The sequence below is a fragment of the Battus philenor genome, unplaced genomic scaffold (assembly GCF_028537555.1).
Source record: "Battus philenor isolate CCGP_79_NKW_IND1 unplaced genomic scaffold, ilBatPhil1.0.hap1 SCAF_1, whole genome shotgun sequence".
In the NCBI taxonomy this organism is placed as follows: domain Eukaryota; kingdom Metazoa; phylum Arthropoda; class Insecta; order Lepidoptera; family Papilionidae; genus Battus; species Battus philenor.
Window position 1 is genome coordinate 12,042,384 of NW_027181661.1, and position 25,375 is coordinate 12,067,758.

At 36.6% G+C, this 25,375-nt stretch overlaps 1 protein-coding gene across 1 annotated transcript; it reads right to left on the reverse strand.

The window, feature by feature from the left end:
* Window positions 1-2,464: 2,464 nt before the first annotated feature.
* LOC137932794 (solute carrier family 15 member 2-like) lies at window positions 2,465-24,501 on the reverse strand. The gene is made up of 15 exons (XM_068776472.1): window positions 24,420-24,501; window positions 22,609-22,750; window positions 21,799-21,885; window positions 20,394-20,478; window positions 17,168-17,357; window positions 16,590-16,672; window positions 11,257-11,436; window positions 9,874-10,110; window positions 8,284-8,529; window positions 7,750-7,853; window positions 6,789-6,935; window positions 5,841-6,084; window positions 5,366-5,473; window positions 3,506-3,649; window positions 2,465-2,617 (listed from the first exon to the last, which is right to left on the reverse strand). The coding sequence occupies exons 1-15, from the start codon at window positions 24,499-24,501 to the stop codon at window positions 2,465-2,467; spliced, it is 2,232 nt and encodes a 743-aa protein (XP_068632573.1).
* Between the last annotated feature and the right edge of the window lie 874 nt (window positions 24,502-25,375).

Sequence of the window (25,375 nt, forward strand, 5' to 3'; positions counted from 1 at the left end):
AATCGATATTAATTAGTCAAAGACAATGTTTTTTTTTTAATTTAATTAAAATCTACACAAAAAATTAGCATATAAGCAATATACTTTTTATCGCAAATATGCCTTTTTTGATAAGCTATCAATGTTTAAGATAGTACGATGACTATTCAAAAAATATTACAACTCCAAAAAACCTGATTCTCATTTTTATAACAAATTAGGTCTAACGCATTTCCAGTAAAGCTAAAAGTTTTTAGTAAAAAGCCTGACCCTATATAAAACAAAGCTCTTTAAAAATTAATAGGATTTGCCACATCCACTAACCTTTTACGCTCAGAATATGGAATATTTTACGCTAAATGAAAATACGCGTTATACTCGTACATGACAGTTGGCATTTATTGTGAAATGTAAATTTTTCTATTTTAAATATGAATTCAAAGAAAGTAACCCAGACATGGATGATATCGGACATGATCCGGCATGGACCAAAACTGGCAGGGCTCGAGGCGGACCATCAGTGCTTTGAAGTGCTTTGAGAACTGAGAAACGGCCAAAGACTATAAAGTCCGCAAGGCAAGTCCTTTAAACTTGCGGTTGTATCCTGTATCTATCTTTAAAAGATGGGACAGAGGATGCGACTAGTGCAGTGATGTGCTAGGCGCACTCGGCTTGTGCCGACACGACAAACAACCATCTCAGTAGGGACCGGGAGCTCCAGACATATACGGACATATGCAGCGGCACCTGCCATAGCCCCGGCCATTACCTTGGAAATGGAGGTTGCTTAGACTTTTCTTCTTGCCCTTCAGCGTCCTCAAAGACAATTTGAACTATTGGTTGAGCACTTACTAATACAAGCCTTGACAGTGGTTGCGGAACATTATAACGTGCCCTCGTTGGACGACGAAGACATTATAATTGGCATTCCTAGAGAGATTACTGGATACTTTTTTCAGGCAGACCGGTCAAGTCTACGCGCGCTCACTGGAACTGGACTACCGTGGAAGTGGGCGGACGGTATGGGGGTGACAGCACAGGACTGGATCGAGCCGAAAGTTGCTGCAGAGCTCGAAACACCGCGCCCGGGCCCGACAGAATACCGGGTCGGGTCTTCAGCCTTATGTTCCACAGGTTGCCGCGTACGAGGGAACCACCCGACTCGCGCTTCCGCTTTGGTGGACGTAATATCGCATTAGAGCGTTAGATAAAGTACAGAGTGCCTCCATCTGAACAGGTGCTGGGTCATCGAAGAGAATTTCGATCGCCTCGTCCCCCGGATATTGAACGGATAACGAATGCCATACACAGACTGCTGTCTAATCTCGGGGGACGCGAGTAGCCTGCGCGAAAGCTAGCCATTCGACGCTGTGGAAATAACAAATAGAGCTTACAAGGGAGGATGGCCATACGGGTCGTACGTGCACGTCGCACGAAATTATTCGAGGCGGCAACAGTCCTGGCGCGCGTTACGGCCCTGGGCGTTCTGGTGAGACGGTTGCGAGGCTTACTACCGAACTAGCTCCCTCCGCCGCGGTGGCAGTATCGAGTCAGACCGAGTGTTCGAGGCAGTCATGCGACGGGAACGGCGTAGTGCGCCTGCGTTATGCCGTGCTAAGTTCGCCGAAGAGCTTTACGGACGGACTCTCCCTTATGCTTGCGGGATTGGGCGCATGGTGGCGGCGAATTCAAACTCGTAAAGACACGTGGAACGCTTGGCGTAGTAGTGTGAGCGGCGGATTATCGGATAGGATCTTTTTTTGCCTGCAAGCGTGTGGTAGAATATCGGCGTGGGGGGCGGAGGCTTCCTCCTGTGAAACTGTCATGATCCAGAAGAAAGCGACCGAGTGGGATAACATTAAAAGTATTAGGGATAGGTAGCTTTTGAAATCATTAACTAATTATAGAACCTATAAGGCCCATGACTTTTAACCAAAAAAAAAAAAAAACGATTTTATTTACTTTGGACCGCTCATAATAAGGCAGTTAGAAAATTTTAATTACCTGGGTTCTGTTATCTGTGATATAGCTTGCTTGTAACAAAGATATCCTCATCTTCCTGCGCTAAGTACTACAATTTTGAAGCACAGCCGAAACCTCGAACAACTAATGCCGAATGAACAAACAGTAGACGGTCACGTTGGAAACTGCTTGCGCCTGTCTTCCTCCCTTAATCGTCAATCTTAGATCGTCTGCTCATCTGGCGGGTGGATTACGCCTCACGTGGCGGTTCACAGTATAAAGACCCGAAGTTAAAGCGCACCTTTCCGTCCCTCGTGTCAGTGCCAGGCAGTATGGCGGTAATTAACATTTGCTTTGCTATGCACAGGGGTTACCTCGTTGCTTCTCAAGATTTTGTAATTAATTACTAGGCACCACATTGTTAAAAAGTGTAAAGGTAGATAAGGCATTAATACTTTATTTAAAAGAATATTGAAATACAATTAATGAATAAACGAGTGTCTTCGTTTTCTTTGTCAGCATGTTAGTCTTTGGCGAGTGTAGTGGTGCGTAGATCGCCGCTGCTCGGTGTGGCCAGGCAAACAGCAGCACGCGGCGGCCATGCACTTGCAGTGCGATCCTTAGCACCCCCATACGCGCGTGCACTCGTCGACGACAGCGAGTGCACCGATATAACCTAAAAAATCATTAAATTACACCCTTGAGCTTGGCTATTAAGAAAATTCTACGACCAACGCGTGTCAGTGGTGACTTGTAACAATAAAACGTTGTCCTTCACTTTGATGTCTTTATGATCCTTATCAAACGGATTGGTCATGGTCAAATGACGTTGGATTCCCTTTGCCACGGCAGGCACTGTGCAGTATCGAACTTCCAACACACTTCATGCCACATTGGCAAGCTCACATTCGCTCAACAAGCCATGAAGAAAGGGATGCTTGAGATTTTACTATGGGATCGAATCAGAAATAAGAAAATTCGTAGACGAATGAAAGTATCCGATATAACTGAGCGAACAGGCAAGGTGTGAGCCGGCCACATAGAGTTCAGAACAGATAGCCTGTGCAAGTATAGCCTACGCTGGATGATGAGCGCTTTCAACGGATGTTATTGAAAATGTTTGGGAGAAGCCTATATACAGTAGTCTTACGTCTGATAAAATTATGACTGCCAGATAAAAAAAATCTATCAATAAAGTTAAATTCTAAAAAAACCTATTAATCAAAAGGCCTTATATTTTAAAACAGAATATGTATTCCTTGTCAATTTTACTAAATATGTACCGAAAATTGTTACTAAATTGTTTCTACAACAATGAACTTACTTACTTAAATGAAGAATTTATACATTTCCTTATTTACTCTTATTTTATAATGAGGTGGGCGATAAGACCACGATCGTTTTCTAAAGAACTATAACAGTTTGAAAGATAAAATGCGAGGGTTGAAATTCCAAATAATTTAATTATACAGCTTCCGTAAGTGATATACGTATATCCAGAGCTATTTTAAATTTTAATGTGAAATTTAATGTATAATAATATAATAGTTTTAAGGCAACACACCCTCGATCTATGCCGGAGCAAAGGGCGACTCTCCGTTGATGATGCGTCACCTTCGATGTCTCTGCTGTTGTAACCTCGTGCCATGCGCCAGAAGATCATCATGGCAATTGCTAGAGCGGTAGCGTATACGAAAAACTCGGACGCCTGCGTAATGTCACAAAATAAACAAACTTACATAAAAATTTACTTAAAAAATCCTCCCATTTTTGTCGATAAACTGTGAATGTCGAAACCACCGTGGTTTATTTTCGGACCAAACTTTCACTGCTACCCAAGTGTCATCGGCAGAGTTTAAGATAGCACAGCGCAGAGGGCACCTAGTCTAAGACATCTTTTAAGGTAGCGAAGATCGTGAGTTCACGGGCGAGCATCGGTATTGGCCTCTGCATGCTACTATTTCACCGGATTAATTTCCGAGGCTAATTTCCGATAAATCCGAGGCGAATTTACTATTTCGTACAGTATTCAAAGTGATATATATAAATAAAAATATTTTAGTTAAGAGTTGATGTCTAAACTCTGCTCAAAAACTAAAGGCAAAACAACGTATATTGACGTCTCAATTAACCTTTACTATTTAACTATCTGTTTATGTCTATGAATTAAACCCTGTAAGTACAGAACGCTGAAGGTATATAGAAGGGAATCGCAGAAATATTTAAACATAAGAAAGGGACTAATATATAGCTACTTCCGCTATGGAGCAGTAGTCCTGCAATGAAGTGCACCGCCCACCAGCCCGCTGATAAATGCGCGTGCAGTAAACAATGCGAAACAACTACCACCGCTAATCTACTCTACAAGTGTTTCACCCCTCCACGGGGCATCCTCAGGAGATGTTAGACTGACCAGTGCCAAACACCGAGTGAGCTATTTATCTATTTGTTGTAATTGATGTTGTGCTGCTAGCCGGACTAGGCTTTGTACAGCTTCATCGAAACTGAGTCCGTGGAAACAGCGGTCCACGGACTAAAAATTTTACGCTGGGGATCGTACCTCAGTTACGACGAAGACGTCTACACGCGGAAAACTATACCCGCGTAGGTGTATAGTGTAGTGAGTGGGGTATGGTGTATGTAGCACGAAGCGAGGACTACTCAACGGACGGGAGAGAGCCTCTCCGGACCGCCCTCGCTTGAACGCGGGTTAGGCAGACGCGGCCGCCGTGTCATGAGTAAGTGCATGACATGTGCATCGAGACCGTCGGGGCTCGATGTGATGCGTGTAAACTGGCGTTGAGACGGGGGAGCGGATATTATTTAAATTCCGCTTTAAGGGCGACGATAAGGGCTGAGTGTTTTGCAATACAGAGAAAGCGCTCCAAGGGACCGGAGGTTTTGGCTAGTTTTGCGGCGAGAATGCAGACCTCGTCGAGGTCTACATTGGCTAGGTATTGTGCGAGGGCTTTGAGTTCCTCAGGAGGCGAAGGGGACCCGGTTTGGGGTTCGGAGGGTTTCGGTCGCTCGTGAGCAACGAAACCCATCAAACCGCAATAGTTGAAGTGTGGTTGGTGTGATGGGGTATACGTGGGTCTGTCTAACATCTCCTGAGGATGCCCCGTGGAGGGGTGAAACACATGTAGAGTAGTTTAACGGTGGTAATTGTGTTTCGCATTGTTTACCGCACGCGCATTTATCAGCGGGCTGGCGGGCGGTGAACTTCATTGCACGACTACTGCTGCAAAGCGGATATAGTATTATTAGTCCTTTTCTTAGGATGAACTTCCGCGAGGTAACGCCTGAATCTGTTAGATATATTTAAACATATTTGTGCACCTGTGAACTTTTACTGCTATGAGGTAAATTCGTACTGTTACTGTTACTCCAATATCGAGAGGCACAATATAAAATGTAAGCTCACCCTGGACTCAAAGATTTTGGTCTGTGCTATCAATATCACGATCAAGTTGCCAAACGCCACCGACACATACCATGCAGCTATTGTTATGGTTTTCATGCTTTTAGGTGCCTAGAAAGTTAATATGTACCATTGTCAATATGCGATAAGATTATGAAACCAATAACACATATTATACACTCTGAATTTTGTCACTGAAATGGAAAGGGTTAAGACAATCGACTATACACTGGAAATTATATAAACAATGAGGAAATAAAATTACAAACTATTACATTGGAATTTTCACAAACACTAAATAAATTAGCATTACTTTTATCTAGAGCCTTGCTGTTTATAGAAAACTTTTTAGTTAAAAAAACCTTGAATAATTTGTTCCTTTAACTCAATTAAAATGGATTATAATGTATGTGAAACGTATAACTCTGATTGAAAAATTAAAAATTTATTTTAATAATAATAAATTATCACCTCGTACCTGCGTGAAGGAAAATTCTAGGCCAGATACGGCAAACATTATCTCGGCTACCGACACTAATAGATACTGCGGAACTATCCATGCAAGATGCAGTTCGTTAGGAGGATTAGGAGCATGGAGAACTGCAGCATCCAGTCTTCCTAATCTCTCCCGCAAGCACAAGACGTATACACCACCGGCGCGGACGAATCCTTCGCCCGATCCAGATAACTCACCGTGTGCACTCGTTGCGTGCCATTTAAATCTGAAACAAATTATTGTAATTGAAGTTAAAAAAAGGTTGAAATCAAACGGTAAGTTAAAAGATAATGAGACGATAATAAATCATTAGATATCGACGTTAAGTTGCATTAAATCATAGCATAAGAATGCGCGCTAGTATTACCGATACTGCTGTACCGTACGCTAGATATGCTTGCGAGGTGGGGGCTGAGGAAAAAAACCACATCGCCGCCGCCCGAACGTTGCAAATGACGAAACAGATCAGCCCATACAACCGTCTCACAGACTTACCTAACACACAGTACAGCCGTTTCAGTAGCACTACAGGTACATCCTGAAGCATGGGAGCAGTAAATTTAGCCGTTTTTTCGCAATATCTTATGAACACCTGATCAATCGCTCAAACCGAGGCGGGGAAACTCTAATTCACCGCGGTTATTTTTTTATGAAAAATCTCTAAAGCCTCTCTGAGTCATTAATAACGATAAAAGAAATATAATAATAAACGCAAGAAACTACATTTATGATTGAAACACGCTTTTTTCGGATTACGAACGAGGTTATTATTATTGAAGATTACAATTACTACTACTGCTCTCTGCGACCAAAACAGAACATATCGATGTTTTTTTTTTTTGTACACACCTAATCTTACATTTTCCTACTTATTTTTGCACTAAACTTTGTCAACACATTGTTAACGTAATTTTTACGTCTAGTACTCACTTGCCTGGTTGTAGACACATGTAGGCGGATTCTCCGATATCATCGACGGGTGCATCGGATACGTAGTATATATCATTAAGACGTTTGTCCGTTTCTACAGTAATTGATACGTTCTTGTTAGGCCCCGTGTCGCCCACGTAAACAACTCTGAAAATTCGGATTTTCGAAATTGGCTTGCAGTAATGAGGAGAATAGACGGAAAACGTAACCGGTACAGCTTAATGGAATTGCAAGTTGGAGAGGTAGTGGGGCCTTCAGGTTTTGAATGGAGACCAAGGAACAGCAAGCGCAGCATAAGGCGTCTTACCACATTGAAGACAAAAAACCTTAGTAAAGTCGCCAAAAACGCAAGCCGCTTTGTAACAATTTCATTGGAAACCTTGGGAGAGGGCTTATGTTCAGCACCGAACATACTGCGGATGAAACGATGATGACGATGATGAAATTGTCATCGATCATTTAAAACATTTTGTAGTAATGTTTTTTTCAAACATTAAGAAACAAATATTGGAGTTTGTAGTTCGCTTATTTAGCAATGCAATGCATTTTTAGAGAGTACGTTTCTTCGTATTTCACATATATTTACACAGGATCTAATGGTGATAAATAATATAAAAACACATTCGCCGGAATAAGGTCCTCCTTGGCCGTAGTGGAATAAGCTTGCATGCAATAAAAATCCCAAATAGGACATAGATAAAACCATATAATATAAATATATAACATTAATCAAACATTGAGTGCAGATTGTACTAATAAACATGAGCATATACGTTGGTAAATTGTGATTGGCTATTAATGTAAAAGCTTTAGTGGTGCGCTGTGCTCATTTGTAAGTAAAAAGCTTCAAAGCCTTTACATATATAACTAATTACACTGTATGCCTGTAACTTAATAGTTTAATAATTATTTATATGTTATAACACAAGTAAAGTAAGTATAATAAATAAGGTATCCTTACTTAAGTTTTGGCTTGCCTGTTAAAGACTTTCCAAACTGGTTTGGATCCATAAAGTAAAATTTAATCCGGTCATCCGAGTTCTGGCCGATTATCACTGGCATAAACTGTAAATAATAACTCACTAAGTCTCTTCATATTAAAATTAAAATTAACAAATAAAGACAACGACTAAATTTATTCAGTAGACACGACGCTTTATATTTATTATAAAATAATTTTAAATAAAAGTTAAAGTAATTCCCTCGCGTGAACAAGTACACACTTCCATACAAAAGTTTTTTTAGTACTAACAGTATTCAGAAGTGTTTATTAGATATTTACCATAATAAATTTAACTACAAGTATTTAAATATATTATACATTCTTATACGTAGTTATTATACGTATTTAGCGTCCAAAACAAAGGTCTATCTAAATTTGAATAAATCGAATTTGAATATGTATGCACTTACATACATACAAGGCTGATACGTGAATCCAGTATACTACTTACAACTCTTACTACAACACACCTTAGTGGGAACCTAATCTTACCATGCCTGAAACAGTATGCAATGATGCTTTAACGACGTGCTGCTTCATAATTCTACCGGCACAGTGTTGCGGGCAGCTAGCTGATAGTCCCAAGTTGTGATGGGGCAAGGGAGACGTGAGCGCCGTTCCATGTGTCTCCACCGGAGCTATGCCCTCACCGCGCACCGCCAGTTCCACCGGACAAGCCAGTGTATTCATAACAACTAACCCTGTTTGGCCGTGTCTTGGTATTTGTAGCGTCGAACGCTTAAAAAGTACATTATTATGATCATCGTTTCAGTCGCATTACATCCACTGCTGGACCCAGGCCTCCCCTATACATTGGAAGCGGCCTTCATCCAGCGTTGGTCGAACGATCTTACAAGCTCGTCTGTCTATCTTCTGGGTGGACATCCGGAATTGCGCTTGCCGACCAACTCCACAACATTAAGACCCCAGCGGTCTGCGTGTACCAGTTCTGCTTGCTATATCGCTTGCCTACCGCTACTTTAACTTGCCAATCCACTAGTATATGCCAGTTACTACCGATCGTTTACAGATCTCGAAAAATCTTTTCTCTCTCTTATTGGAATTCCGATCACAGACTTTTCAATTGCAATCTAGCAATAAGGGCTGCGATAAAAGACAGCGCTTCACTACCGTAAGATATAACTGGTTTAAACTTTAGTCGTAAGTAAAAATACATAAAATAAATAATATATTAGGCGCACTCCCACCGTATGAAAAGATTTAATAAAATTGCCATACTTGGTCTAGGCCACATAATATTTTAGACAATCTTAATTATTAATACAATATAGTCCTAATTCCCAAACGAACAGCGTTAAACAAAATAACATTCATTATGTCTAAACGTTTACCATAACTTTAATGCAATTTATGCACTTTTAAGTATTCCAGAGAACGCTTCCAGATGACGGCCATCATGTTGCGGCGGAGGTCTGTTAGGCGTAATATCCGCACTTTTCAAATGAAATGGGAAATAGGAATGTCACTACTTTAACAGCTTATTCTATATTAAATTTATTAAGCATTCTACATTACAAAAATCGAATCTTGCGATATTTTTATAACTTCAAATTATGTTATTAATACAGGTTACTAAAAATTAGGTTATTACGTTTCAATATCAAGCTATAAAATCAAGCTAAATCAAGCTGCTGTAATAGTTACATTACTTTCAATACAGGGACTAAATAAATATAAATGTTTTGTTCACTTTAGTTTATTACTTAAATCATCATTGTATGAGCCGTAGGACATTCTCTGCTTAATACAGGCGGCGTTTAGCCATACCTCGATAAAATTTATTTTCCAACGGTTTAATCTAATTATAAATGAGAGATATACAATTTCCGATAGATACACAAATAGAAGTTACAGAAATTATACACGAAAAATTGAAATACGGCAATGACTTATTTTAGTTATAAACATGCAGACCACCAAGTGCGATTAATTTAACATACATAAGAGAGTTAAACAACATAATAAAATATATTGCAATTGCCATAGATTTCCAATAGTACCGAACGCAACCAGCGTCTTCAATACATCCATAATTAAATAACTAATAAAATGTAATCTTACCTCAATACCTATTTGCAAAATACCAGCGGAAATGAATGCCATAGAGGCAAGCATTCCTCCAATGAACATCTTTTGTAACGGCGGTAAATCTGGAAGGATTGGCCAAACGCCACCAGGACAAACGGGTATCATTACCAGCACCATGGCAGGGTTCATAACTTGTAACTGATCAGGCATTAGGGTAATGCCAAAAACTTCGCTCCGTAATCTTGATGCTTGAAATGTCCATCGGGAGCCCTGACATATTTTTTTACCATTTTATGTACAAATTACAAATACAGTATAAAATGAATTAGTAAATTTTATAACACAATGTATTCTGAACGTCCTGTTAACTTTCAACGTCGTAAATTATGACATTAAATTTAAATAAAAAAAATAATAAAATGGGCAATGTTAACGCTTTGAAAATTACATTTCTTGTAAATGATGTTAATTAAACAATGTTAGAAACTAGAGTTGTAAAACATACAAAAAAGATTAATAATGTTTTCTACGAAGCTAGCTGCTGCCTTGCTTTATCCCATTTTCCTGGTAATAACAAATTTTTACTTTTTTTAAAAATATGGTGGGAGAAAAATATGGAAAACACGAACTTTATAAAAGGATAGATTTTAATAATATTAGAGTGCGGATGTAGGTCACATGGTAACGCCAACTAAAAGTGATCATACGCTATAGATAGGTACACGCGCTTATATTTTTTGTTTGCCTTATAATTATGAGAGACATATCTCATCACATTGCAACTATCAGTATATCGAAACCAATGATCCCTGACCTTTTTTTTTAAGTCGTGAAATTTATGTTATCTATGTCTTAGTTACATTATACAGGCTGATTGGTTGTAGACGTAAAACCTATAAAGGGGTGTTATATATGTTAGCAAAAAGATTTAAAGCTTTATCACATTTTTCCAACCACCCTGTATAATGTAATCACTCTGAAATGTTACATTATTCTTTTTTTCTATAACAACGCGACAGGCCAATAAGTTATGACAATACAAAGGCTGCAGCGGTATATTGTATACAATAATAAAATTTTAATTTGCAGTAATCTTCATGTTGGAAACGCCTTTCTTACTATATTATCATTACATTATTCATTTTCTCAAACTCTTGATTTTTGGATGATGTGTAGGTATACTTTATATTAATTGACAGCAAATGAACAACATAGTCAACCCTTTGAAGCTTTTACGCTTATAACCAATGAACCTTGATTAATCGTGACACAAATTGTTTAATGCCATTCAGTGCCATTTAATACCATTTAATTCCATTTAATGCTATATTAAATAGAATTCGCAAATCGTGAAACAATAGTAAAAATATAATTTAACTGTTTCAGTACTAACAGATACAAAGACTAAGCATTTACCTGCTGATCGAAGAGAGACCAAAATATCGGCACCGGCAGATACAAATAAAGGATCGAGCAAACGACTTTCATGTCGGCGACCAACTTTTGGCCATACTTGTCGACCGAGTAATCGAGCCAATGGTCCAACGGAGGCCCGTCTGTACAAGGGTCGTGATGCAGGCGCTTTCTCAATGCATACTAGAAATAAAAAAACATCGTTTACAGAAGAAAAATGACAGTTAAACTACGCGAAATAACAATAAAACTTATAAAATTTGTATACGTATTTTAATACTTCAACTACTTATTCGTTCGCGGAAAACGACCGCTAAATTAGGCCTTCGGAAAATGCTCGGTGCCTTCACATATAACCCGACCTATTGAAAATCTAACGACCTACGGGTGAAGCGGTGATGACGATGACATGTGCTTATATTTTATTGCGCATGTCTTACAACTGATTGTTTTCGGACATCGGACATAATATCATAAAATGCACAACTTAAGATTATTAATAACGTGTTAAGGATGCGTTTACATGGATGCAAAAATTCCTTTTTAATTGCCGTCTGCACAGTGTAAAAGAATTTTCTCGTTGTTACATTTGTATCATTAACATGTGATGCTCATCTCATTTGTCAGAAAAAAGAATAAGACCTATTTCCCAATAACTTTACTACAGAGGCAGATTGTAAACAATAATTATCATATTACGTAGTAATCTGATTTCTATAAAAGCTTCTTACTTACTACATCATCATTACTAATTTTACATAGGGTTTGCCATTCATTATTTGACAGCAAATAAAGTATACTTTCACCCCTTTATAACATTTATATTTATAACCAATAACCCCGTACAAAAGCCGTCTCAGTAAATAATGTCGTCGCTTAGTTCTATATCTGTTTTATTGAACCTAATATTGATTTTCCTTATTATCCTGAGTCATATCTCAAGGTGGTAAGTATTAATAGTTTAGTATTACAAAACAGTAGGTAAACGCTATAGTTAAGAATGCGGAAACTGACTGGATGCATTCAGCGCAAGATCGGTTGTGGCGATATTTGCCTTGCAGTAGACGTCTGTCTGGCCGATATGGCGATAAACAGAATGAATACAAAATTAAAAAATATTCTTTCCACGGAATTTTATTAAATTGCGGTTGTCTAATATCATAAACCAGATAATAAACATTTCGCATAACTAAACAACAGTACGGTTAGTATTCACCGAATAAAATTATTCCCAACGATATTTTTCTAAAGTCACACTCAAACATTTTTTCTAAAGTCACCTATGGACCTGTAGCAAAAAATCTGCAAAAATCCATTTACAGAAAGTATTCTTCCCTTAAAAAGTTTATAAAAATAAATAACACTAACATGAATGGAAAAAATACTAATTTTTTCAACGGCAGAACAAATTAAGAGGCAGTTGAAAGTACACAGGAATCATGAACGTAAATATAGGGCCAAGAATATTTTTATTTACAAATATTCAATGGTTAAAGGAAGTTCGTTACCAAAGTAAATTAATTTAAACCCTGTAATGCAGTTTTTTCTTTGATCCCGAAAACGCACTTTTCATAAACCAAACAAGCGTTATTTTGACAAATTTTAAACCTTTAATATCTTGGTGCACCGTATGGCTCGGTAACCTCGTAGTAAACTTATTAAATTGCAACCCCGTCTCTAAGGGCTGCGATATGGTTCCTTTATATTTAGCGCGTTATGTTCAATAGGGTGTCTCGTTAACGAATAATATGATTATAAGAAGTGTTAATTATAAAATCAGAAACAGCGCATTTTAGCGATGACTTAGCTTAATGACTATCTAATAATTCATTAATTAACTAATTTTACGTTCTACTACTAGACGCAAACGCAAAGAAACAAGCTAAATCGGGTTCATAAAATTACGAACTATTTGGTAAATTTTATTTTTATACAAATATGAGTGAGAAACTCTTATTATCCTTGAGAAGATTATCGTCAGACCTGGTTTTAGTACGTTACTCAGAGAAAGATTTAAAACAAATTTTTGTTTTGTTTTATTAAACCATTCAACAAAATTTGAAAGTAAATGTTAAAAAAAAAACTTTTATAATTATAAGCTCGCCGTGTTATTATTGCTATAATCTGCATGCCCCCATTTGGAGGACTAATTATCTTAAAACGTCAAAATCTCAAAAAATTAAAACAGTTGTCTTTAAATAATTCAAGAACCTTATGGTTTCTAACAGAGATCCGTTACGTCACCCATGATTTTTTTTTATATGAAGTATTTTCTCCTTTACGGATAGCAAGAAACAAACTTCACTGCTCTTCTAAATATAATTACGATGATCACCATTTTCGTTTAAACTTTGGAACGTTAACTGCTGGATAGCCACTAAAGATATTTAATGGAACGATTAGGAAGAGGACTACATCCAGCGTCGGCCGACGACATTAACAAGGAGCTCTGTACAACCTGTGGGTGGACGTCCTAGGCTGCGCTTGCTAGTGCCAAGGCACTGGATAATAAAAACAGCGAGAGCTTCATTGAAATTCCATATTGAATTGCTGCCCCAAATGCTATATGCAGAACCTGTTAGGACGTCACAACACTCAAATGATATGTCTTTTTTTTGTAGTTTCTTTGATTTAAAATAGTTTTTTCCTTAGATGTAAAACAAATTTAATCTATTATGGTTGTGTGAAAATTGTAAATGTGAAATGATCCAACTGCAACAAAATAAAAATTATTATATATCAAATTAAGCTGTTCGCCCGCTTCACGAAATTTCGTTCTTAGTTAATCTCTAACCGCCGAAAGGAATATTGTTAATAATTTTTAAATTAAAAAGCCTTATAGTTCAAGAAGTATAGTGGTTAGTCAGTACATAGTTGGAAATCTCTTACATACGTATAGATAGACACACATTAATTCAGCATACCGATACCAAACATTGTCTTTATGCGTAAACCCTTGCTTATAACATAAAAGGTGATTATAAGTGTAAATACTGTAAAGGGGTTAATGAGGTATACTCATTTATCAGCAAAACGCTTTAAAAACTTTTACACCTATTTTTAATTAATTTCTATTGGAATACGACAAGGCAATAACTTCTGGCAGTCAGTCTTGCAGGAAAAGTGAACAATAATTAATTTTTAGACGTGGTAATCGGAATATTTTTCCCCGTCAGTTGGACCGATGACATAATTGAAGTCGCCCGAAATTGCTATATGCGCGCAGCGTAAGAACCGTCATCGTGGTGACATACGGGGTAGAACTATGCCTTGCAGTGGGCGTCTATCAACTGAAAACAATAACAATCTGAATTTTTAAATACATTTTTTTTCTAAATTATCAGTACGTTTTTTATTATTTCTAGGGTATACTGTACATACATTGAGACAAATGAAGTACACATTCACCCCTTTAAGGCTTTTACGCCTATAACCATTCACTCTGTATAACATAATATTGACACCACTATTCAGGCTTGGTTTCAGCAGACTTTTAAATACAAAACAATATGTAAACTTTAATTTAAAATATTAACGCTTCGCAAACGTTTGGAGCAATGCCAGCCCTACAAGAACATCGGCTACCGTATATTAATTAGTAGCAAATTGCTCCAGATCGAATTTTAGCATATAACTTTATAGATGTAGTGATGTTTATCTTGTGTCGTGTTGCCTGGCTCGTAGCACTTTGACAGTTAAATCAATCATAGGATGTAAGCAATATATCGAATGGCCTCCATCTGTGTTCAATACTACTGGCGTAGTGTTTTCCAGTGTGCCACTGGGCTAATTACTGTAGAATCTATTCTTTAAAAAATATCCATGTCCAAAATAAATGTAAATTTCTCCGAATCAAATGAAAGATTTTTAACAAAAATCACCAACATATAATAACACGCATAACAGTTGTCAGCGAATTTATAGAAGCAGGGTAGTGTGATTAGTTCACACAGTTATAGTGTGGTTCCGTGAACTCGTTTCCGATGGAGCTGTAAAAACCCTTAGGGCTAACAGCGTAAACTTGATCTGAGACCATAGAAATGTAGTTATAATGTATTCATCATGATCATGTCAGCTGATAGGCGCTCACTGCAAGGCAGACCTCACACAAAAATCACCACGATGGCCGGTCTTGCGCCGCTCGCTGTGACCTTGTCTATGTAATACTATAGTTATATAATATATTAAAGAAAAAATAAAAATGTTTTACTCAATAACAAAAAATTGAAGAAAACTAATAAGTTTATAGTTATTTTTTGGTATTTTAAGAATAACAAAGTTGGAACGTTTTAGTCCTGAGATCACGTACAAACAATGTTGCATGATTAAGAACAAACACACAACAGTGTTTAATGATTAACAAACATAACCGCTTCGTTAAAAGTTGCTTCGTTGAGGCTAAACCTGTAAGGTTTCCGAAATTTAACGGATCAGAGCGCTAACAAATAAAATTCGAAAACGCTCTTTCGTAATTTCATGTGAAACTTTAAAAATAGTTGAATGACATAGCGATATTGATTGATGGTGAAATTGTTGGCACGTCGATTGTACCAGGATGATGTACTACATAATTTGCCAACAATACATGATTTGTTTCTTACATTGTTACATATTCAATGTAAATTTAAGAGAATTAAAAAAACTTACATCGTAACTTATACAGATAATTACTTTTGTTAATAGAGTCCTAATGTCTCAAGGTAAGTCAGTTCAGCAAAGCCGATCTCAGTTGAGAATCTAATCATTATTTCAGTATTCATAAGTTAATTTGATGTGTAATAAGTTAGCATAAATGAGTCATGCCTTAATTATCAATGTGCAATATCGGAACCGGAAAACTGCGTCACAAGTGTCATTTTAATAGAAAAATATGTTCGATGTCAATCGTACAATCTATAATTTCATTATTGTCATAATTTTTAAGAAACATCCACAGCTGTACACTCTCGATACAATGTAATTGAGTAAAATATTATAGAAATAAGTAAATATTAATATTGAAATAACCTTTACGAAACGAGATGACGTGGATGGTCAAAAATATTTGTCTAGCTTTTTTAATATACAAATCGAAAATCTAATATTTTCCGCTAAACTCAATGTTTTTAAAAACAATTCAAAACAGAAATCAATTTTTAATTTCATCAATTTGTGTGTGGTATAAAAAATAATACATGGTTTTGTTCCCAAGTTTGTTTTTACTATGTATACATAATGAGTGATGCATTCTATATTCATCACTTATTAATCGCAAAAAATAAAGTTTTTTATATTTTATTGGGCCGTGTTTTGTTATGTATTCTATAATTAAATTCAATAATAAAAAATGCACTCACCCAAGCACACGAAGCAAATTTTAAAGTCACGTTATCCCTTGGTTGTTTTATTCTATACCAAGGCTTCCCCGCTATAAATATCACTGTAAACATAAATAACCGTTATTAAAATAATGATAAATCGTAATTAGTTAAAACTGAACTCGAGTAATTGTAGCGTAATACATGTGTAATAATACTATATTATTCAATATTTTTATCAGAGCGGTATTAAAAGGGGCGTCGAAGCTTCGCTGCGGAATCGAATCAGAAATGAGGAAATCACAGAAGAACCAGGCACCGTAACTCGAAAGCTGCGTCGGTGTCCGTAGTTGTCTGAAGTGGCAGTAGGCGGGACATATTGCTTGTGTAATCGACAGCCTTCGGGGTCGAAATATTGTCGATTGACTACAACAAGCCGTGAGCGGGACCTTACTAAGTGGACCGATGACACGGTCAAGGTTGCAGAAGACGTTGCGAGAGGTCATCGTAGTGATCTTAAGAGGAGAGGGGGGGGGGTCAGAGGGCGCCCACCGGCCAACATGATGCTGATGATTAAATTTTGACAACACAAAATTGTAAATATATATTTAACTTACCAATGGACACGAGAACCAGTAACGCTGGAAAGCCGAAACCAAGGGCGTAACAGGCATCGTCACCGAAGCACATGACACTGCGACGTAGAGCAGGTGTTATCACCATTCCCATGAATCCGCCCAGATTTACTGTGCAATAGAAGGTCGAGAAGAAACTCTGCAAGCGCTGATTGTCCTCAGGAAGCCGAAACTATAATCAAATTCATACGATATGATGTTGAAATTTTTAAGTCTTCGCCCAATAATAGTTACCCGTTGAGGTTAGGTCTAAATGGTTATCCAACACAACTTATCATCGCCTAGTTTTAATTAAATAGTCCTCCGGTATCTTTTGTTGGACTGGACTCTCTCTCTCTCACCTAAATGACATTTGCAGATACCACAGATTTGAGGAGACAGGGCGCAGAGGGCTCTAGGAGCCTATCTATGATCTCTTTAGAGATAGCGAAGCTTCCGCGAGGAGCTTTTGCGAGGGCTTCCATGTAGTGGCCAAGCAGAGCCTACTAAATACTACTATTTCACTGCATTTCGAAGCCGCCAACCTCTCGCTTCGGGAGACGCTCTATAGTCTGACTAGGCTCAAGTGTGGACCTCGGCTTGGGCTATCACTTGTCGATATTATCCGCTTAGTGTTCCGAGGCAAGAGCCCCCGAGAAGGCCTAGCCTCACTTTAGTAGAGTGTTATTTCCTGGCTAATAACACTACAACCATTACTAAAAATCTGTAGCGCTGGGAGAAGAAGAGGCGAAAGAAACACCAGCAACGCTTTTATTATAATCTGGGTTTAGCTTCCCCTATCACATACGATCCGGTGTCGATTCCGAAGACACCGGTTAGTTATCCAATGGCGACGATGACGGTGTGCAGTGTAGTCAAGACGGTGGGGTGTTTGAATGTACCGGGTGTTATAGTGTTGTAGGTGGCGGCACGTACAGTTTGGGAATTTGTATCTCGCGGCCAAGTTAAAGTTAGGGTTCTGTAATGAACTTCTTCGAAAGAGCATTACCGCGCTTTTGAAGGAATTCATTTCGATCCTCCGTTTCCGGAACCATCATTCTGGAATGTTGGCTGCGGTCGAGAGGTGTTTGATGAAGACGCCGGTGGCGATACCAGAAATGTAAATGCAAGTTTGGTCCCGCGAATAGGGCGAGCTCTAAACCCTTGACAGGTGGGATTGTCGTTGGTATAGAGCGTGTATAGAATTGGACCTATCCTTTTATCTCGTCCACCCGGACAGGGCGTGGATAGGAGCAGACTACCTCGACGTGATACGAATCAATAAGAACATCTCGCACTATGCTTATGAAACGAATGGGCATACCGGTATCGTATAGCTTGAATACAAGTCCATTGTGACAGACTTTGTCGAAAGCTTTAGCCAAGTCGAGGAAGATGGTTCTTGTGTTATATCCGCTCATAAGATTGGCCAGTATATGCTCTGTGATATGGTGCTCTTGATCGGAAGAGTGATAAGCCCAAAAACCAAACTGTTCGGGAGAAGGCAATTCTTTCGCCTCCATGAAACTTGTAATCCCGGCGGGAATTAATCTTTCGTAAATTTTTCCAAAAACCTTAAAGAGACTGATGGGCTTATAGAACGTCAGAGCTCAAAGTTAGTTGGTCTTAATAAATCATCAGGTATGAAGACCGAAATTCAAAATAAAACAATGAGTTGTCAAATGCAAAACAAACCTTACTTTCAATTAGGAATCAACAAGTATGTGATATATTGATACTCTTGAATAAGTATTCTTCAATATTACATTATAATAAAAAATCCTTCGTGCATACAACAAACATGTAACTAAATCGAAACCTGCATAAATTTTCCATGTCTTTAGAGAAGAAATCGATTAAAAAAATTACCTTTACTAATTAAACATAGATATTTAGTGCATATAAATCTTCTTCGAACGCAACGACAATACAAATTATACTGCTAATTGGATGTTGCGACTACTATTTATTTGAATTCGTATTTCAGCAGTTTATATTTCACTTCTCTTGAGGTTGTGTGGAGACATACTCTTTATATTTCTATATTATATTCAACAAATCAATTGTAATAATAATTTTATGTCATACTGCATAACCGTGTGGTTGTTCGTAAAGCAATTTTTTTCCAACAGACGTTTTGATTTTATTTTTATAGCGAACACACACAATTCACACACTTAAGGCGCGTAACTATTATACGGATTAAGCTGAGTTAGTTTACATATAGATTCCCTTGCGAACCACATGCGGTGCGCGGTTTACATGTAAAAATATACGACAATCATATACAAATAAAATATTGATGTAATAAAAAACAGTATTTGTATAATTAAACACAAAGCGTTTTAGTAAATCAAATAACGTTTATAGTCTTGAAAATTAATATATTATTTCTTTCTCGCCGGCTACAACCACTATGACTAGATTTAAATTTACTTGAAAACTGATGCCGCTCATTCCATTAAAACTGTGTCCACTGTGCATGCAACGATCAAAGATACCATTTAGCTTTGATCTTTCCTATATTTATCTATCGCATCACGAATGTTTCCATGTGAGGAATTCTCCAAAATATTTTATGAGATGTATGATGATTATATGAATGAAATGAAGCAGTTGTATTTCCGAGATAAAATCATATATAATTTACACTTTGTGCATTAATTATATAGGATTGCTACTGCTCGCAAACAAGTTTCCAGAGGACAGGCAGCAGCGTCCTCTGCGTACCATAATACCACTCTGCGATCGCCAACCCGCCTGCCTAGCGTAGCGGTTATGGTATATCTAACTATAGGTATCTTTGTGGGAGGCCTATGCTATACAGTGGGCGCCGATGGGTTGGAACGACGATGTATGAAAGGTGAGACTAAGTTTTTAGAATACCAATGATTATACTTTCACCTTATAAATGATAACAATCCATGCATTGGTGCTTCCTGTAAAACTATCGTGAGAAGCAGTGATAAATATCCTCTAATAAAGGTATTGTATGAAACTTGGGACACCTCGATCTTTCCTCTCTCTAAATAATTTTGATGTCATTATATAGCTACAGAGACTTAGCTGATGTATGCTTTAAATGATCCAGAATTATTAAAAATAAAATGAAAATTTTGACAAGGGCACGGTATTGTATTTCTAAGTAGCGAAATGCATTTATTCATTTAAGTATCATTTCATTAAATACATTTAGGTATATTGATAGATAAATAAATTTAAATTCGACCTGGTCTCCTCCAAACGCTGCCACACAGGGTTTGATTCCACCAGTGCCGGTCGCGATTAGAGCTAGGCCAATCATTGAAGTGGATCTAGAGGAAAATAAAGTTTAAACATAATAAAATGTTAAAATATAAAATCCTAATGGGTGTATAAGTTACACATTCTAATTATAATTTTTGTCTCTAAAATCTCCATACGTTTCATGACTTAAAGCCTAGCCTAGTCTCACGACTTTTTGTTGGAATTTTAGTTGATTATTTTTATCAATCCCTTCTATATGTCCCGATTACCTAGCATAGAAGCAATGAAGTGGAGTTCCCGACATTTTTTCTCCCAAATCTCACACTTTTATAAGTGGTAGTAATGCAAGCCAGGCAATAACAATAACAATAACTGACCAAATTAAGGTTCGAGCCGAGGTTCCGGCGGGTGCCTCACTAGCTAAATTACGTAACGAGGTTTATGATAAGTGCCTTTCGCGCTCTTCCTGCAGAATCTGTAAAAAACAGAGTAGATCCAGAGCGAAAAATAAATCTATTTGTTATCATTTGAAGCCTTAAGACATATACCCCCTATTATAAACTGCGTTAGAATCTTATCGCAAATATGTAATAATTTGAAATGACAGTGGTCATAAAGACATTATTGGCAGGTTGATTTTTGATGACTGAACACTAATATATTTTTCTCTATCGACACAGGAAGTATATTAGCATCGGCTAAGTCTTCACTAAATAATAGTTTATATTATTTATTAACTTAACTGTTAAAGAAAGAAAAATATATATGACAGTTAAAAATTAAATACACTTGAACTAATTTCTATACACATCTTCTAATTTCAAGTAATAGAAATGAAATCTAGATCTTCGGTTTATGTACTATGTTATTCAGTTACAATATCCGTTACTTTGGTATAGCTTAACTAACACCAAGTTTTCTAAAACATCCAGTCCATCATTATTTAATTATATTCTTTATAATTTACTTTAAATAGTTCGTTAATATTTTACATTAAAACTGGTATCTGTTCTAAAAAAATTGATACATAATCGTAAACGTTGTACACTATTCAGAATACCATCTTTGCAATACTATTGTTTTTTTTCAGCAGTGGCAGCCCAGTAGTAGATTGAATAAGTTTTGCGATAATTTACAATTGTGCATTAGTTATAAAAGATTGCCTCTGCTCAAAAACAAGCTTCCAGACGATAGGCAGCAGTGTCCTCTGCTTACTACAATATCACACTGCGATCTTCAACCCGCCTGTCAAGCAGCAAGCAAGATTATGGTATATCATCCCATAGATATCTTTAAGAAGAGTCCTATGCCTTGCAATGGGCGTCTATAGGCTGAAACGAATACTATTAACCATTACTTAAACGACTTCTTGTTAAATAAAAACTTACGTAGGCGGCAATTTCAATGGCGGGATAGCCGAAAAACAAGTCAATATTGTTCCAATTAAATAAATAATTGAAAAATATAAAATCACTCTGAAAAATAAAAATAGATTGTTAAATTGATAAACAGTTGCCGCTGTCATAGAAAGAAACCTGCATATCTTCAAGAGACAAAATTAGTGGACCAATCCGCAGGGGTTCATTATGGTGTTACATAAATTATATATAGCCAAATGTATTAGTAAGCGCAAGACTTAAACTTTTTGATTAATTCGGCAAATATTTTCTCAACTTAGGCATAGTCTAATGTACAGATAAAATTAAAAATTGCAGGGATATAGAAAACACAAGAACTTTAATTTTTTTGATAAAATGAGCATTAAAATTTTTTGGAAAAAATATTCATTCCTTCCTTCATTTATAAAAAGTATTTTTCATTTCTTTCTTTTCAAAACACCTGTCTTCTGTCAAACACTCATTTCTATTAGAACTAGTAAAACCGTAATTATAATCACATTATTACTTAAATCTTCTCAGATTATTAAATGTCAAAATTACTACTTTACTGTTGATAATACAAGGTCTCTCGGTATGTAGCATGTTTTAATGAAATTTGAATTCATAGATAAATATTTATGAATATTTATCACAACTATAGTTCGCAAATAATCTCCGTATTTTTATTCTAATTAATTAATTATCCACTTATTTTTATTAGCCCTTATTCTATTTATTAGAACAAATACCGTTCCGTTTATGTATTGTGTGCACTGCAAATATATTAATATATTTAAAAAATAAATATAATAAATTTACCTATATCGTCCTATAAAGTTGTCAGCCAATATGGCGCCCATCAACGGCATCGTATAGCACATCATTATAAATATATGGTACACGACTGTAGCAGCATTCTCATGAAGGCATAGAACATTTCTCAAATACAAGGACAGAATTGCTGCAAACAATTGTATTCGTGGATATAGTCGTAATTTAATTACATATCATCGATATTACACGCTACACCCTAATACTAGATGCAAATAACATTAGGTCGGCGAAAAAGTCTTTACGCAAATAGTACATGTAACCTTGTTTTGAAATTTCACATAAAATGCGAAGAAACTTGTCCTCCAACTCGGCTCTAACTTGTTTATTAAATCAATTTTGTTTATCAATAGACTTAGATCAATATAAACAGTACCAGAGCTGAAGCTTTCCAAAACTAACCAACTTTTGTTTGATCATACTATTTTAAGCAACAGACCCCTTTTCATAAATGAGACTAATAATTTCTGAGGAAAAATACTTAAAAATCTTGTCTGTTTTTCTTATTTATACAAACTACTTGACAATTATTAATTTTTTGGTTACTTTAAAGGTTTCTTTAAAAAATAGTCTTGGAAGTTTTAAATAATTTGTATCAATTAAAAGGGGGTCGATTTTAGACCTCCTCGATTCTAAAAATCGGACTTTGCTTAGATCGACCCCAAAGACACTGGTTTCGACCCTTTGATCATATACACAAATACATACAGCTTTGAGAATTCCTGTCTTATAATTACGCCGATGCACAGCACTTAATTCTAAATGCACTGCGCAGTAATACAATAATATTACTTTAGTAATGAGTTGAATCGTAGACGAACAAAGATAACCGACATAACCCAGCGGATTAGCAAGTACCTAAACGTGGCAGTGGGCAGACAGGCCACATAGTTCGCGAAACTGCCGGCCGCTGGGGCCTTAAGGAGTGAAGATCCGTGTTCGGCTAGCGCAGCATGTCCTATGCCTTCCAACTCTTACCCATAACATAACGTCCTACATTTGCGAACGTCCTACCGCTGAAGTGATTCTGATGATGATGATGATTGTAATAAAAGTCTATAAATATTAGAAGTCGTCACACTTATTTATATAATATCGTTTATCCGTTAATCACAATATTAATACAAATTTAATTTTGCTTGAACAACTTCACCACGTAAAAATTATCTTAATTTAAAACTTTCTTTATCTTAATTGATAATAGTTCATTTATTTACGTCTATGTCATTAGATGAATGCGTTAGACCCAAATTCAATGGAGACTACAATTCAATTGAGTAATCGCATCTTTCTACTTAAAGTTCCAAGGGATCCACACGCGCCCTGGTCTGAGAGGAGCACACAAGAAACTGGATAATTGTACGATTTCATACATTTGTTATTTCCACAATGTTATAAAGATTAAATATCATAATAAATAAACATTGAAGGCTGTAAACTTTATACACTAATTATGATTAAGAGAAACTTATTCATGTTATAATTAAAACAATGTCATAAATAAAAAAACAAAGATTGGTTAGTTATTTATAAGATAATTCACAGGAATATATAATAATTGACACGAATCAGAAGTGCTAATGTAGAAAGTGAAATAACGTAAAAGATAAATAACGTATTTAGCGAATAAAGTTCAATCTTGCATAATTATTTACTAGATAGAAAATATTTAAAATTTTAGTTATTAAAACTAGAAGATAAAGCTATACCCGTAATATGAGTATTAATTACCAGATGACCTTAAATACATATAATTTAAATTGGGCATCTGCATGGTAAATACCAAACATTTTACTTACTCCTCAAGCCACAGAAAGAAAATCTCTCGCAGAATTCTGTAGCTATTATGCAAAATATTGATGTGGGATGGCTGTGAAACATTTTGGCTGGCGTTTATCAGTAAAAATGTGTTATATTCAAATGTAGTAATGTTAAAGCGAAGTGACACCATAAATTAAAAATTATTTAGCATTTTTCTTAAAATAAACAAGTCTCATCACATTAGACACTAAAGATCCAATGGAAACCTTGTCAATCTATTATGTGACACGCCAGTTTAATTTGCTTGTTTATTTTTAATTCCTTAGAAACTTTTTAATCAACTTAAATTTTAAGTAATTTTGAAAAATGAAATTAAAAAGAAACTCACATTAGTAATTTCGACCCCTTTTGTCGTTCCGAACTCAAAGCTTATCATCATATCAGCCCTCATTAAAAACCCACTGCTCAAGATTATAACATTTTAATCCTTATTTAAGCATGAGCCACATGGGCTCAGGGCCTGGGTGGTTTATAATTAGAGGTGGAAAATTTTGGAAGCCAGTTAAAATTTCGCTAAAATATTAAAAATGTTTCATGAAGAGTTTTTACTTAGACTTAAATTGGAATTCACTTCCACAGAGTGTATTTACTTCTACCACGTCTCTAAAAGGTTTATCGCATATCGCGGACGGGATGGCCTTTATAGACAGAAAAAACGTCGCCCCACAAGGTTTTGGATCCTCTCCTGAGGAACATCGGTTATAACTCTGATCTGAAAGGTAATGTTCCTTTAGGAAGAAAAATAGTTTAAATAAGGCGACGTGTGTTTTGGCGAGAGTACCATCCATGGGATCTTGAGGCAAGCTTGGATCTATGAAAAGCGATGGAAGCTGCTGGCTCGCGATCGATTTCCGCCAAGGAAACTGGAACTGCGGAGGTACTGTACTCTATAGTTGCTGTTAGAATAGTGGAAACAACAATAAAGCAATCCAAG

Excerpts from the sequence above, each read along its gene's own strand:
- LOC137932794 (XM_068776472.1), bottom strand. The coding sequence starts at position 24,501 with ATGTTTCACAGCCATCCCACATCAATATTTTGCATAATAGCTACAGAA. Across the intron at positions 21,886-22,608 it reads AACTTTATAGGACGATATAG|AGTGATTTTATATTTTTCAA; the intron begins GTAAATTTATTA and ends TTTATTTTTCAG. Across the intron at positions 5,474-5,840 it reads TAGAATTTTCCTTCACGCAG|GCACCTAAAAGCATGAAAAC; the intron begins GTACGAGGTGAT and ends TTAACTTTCTAG.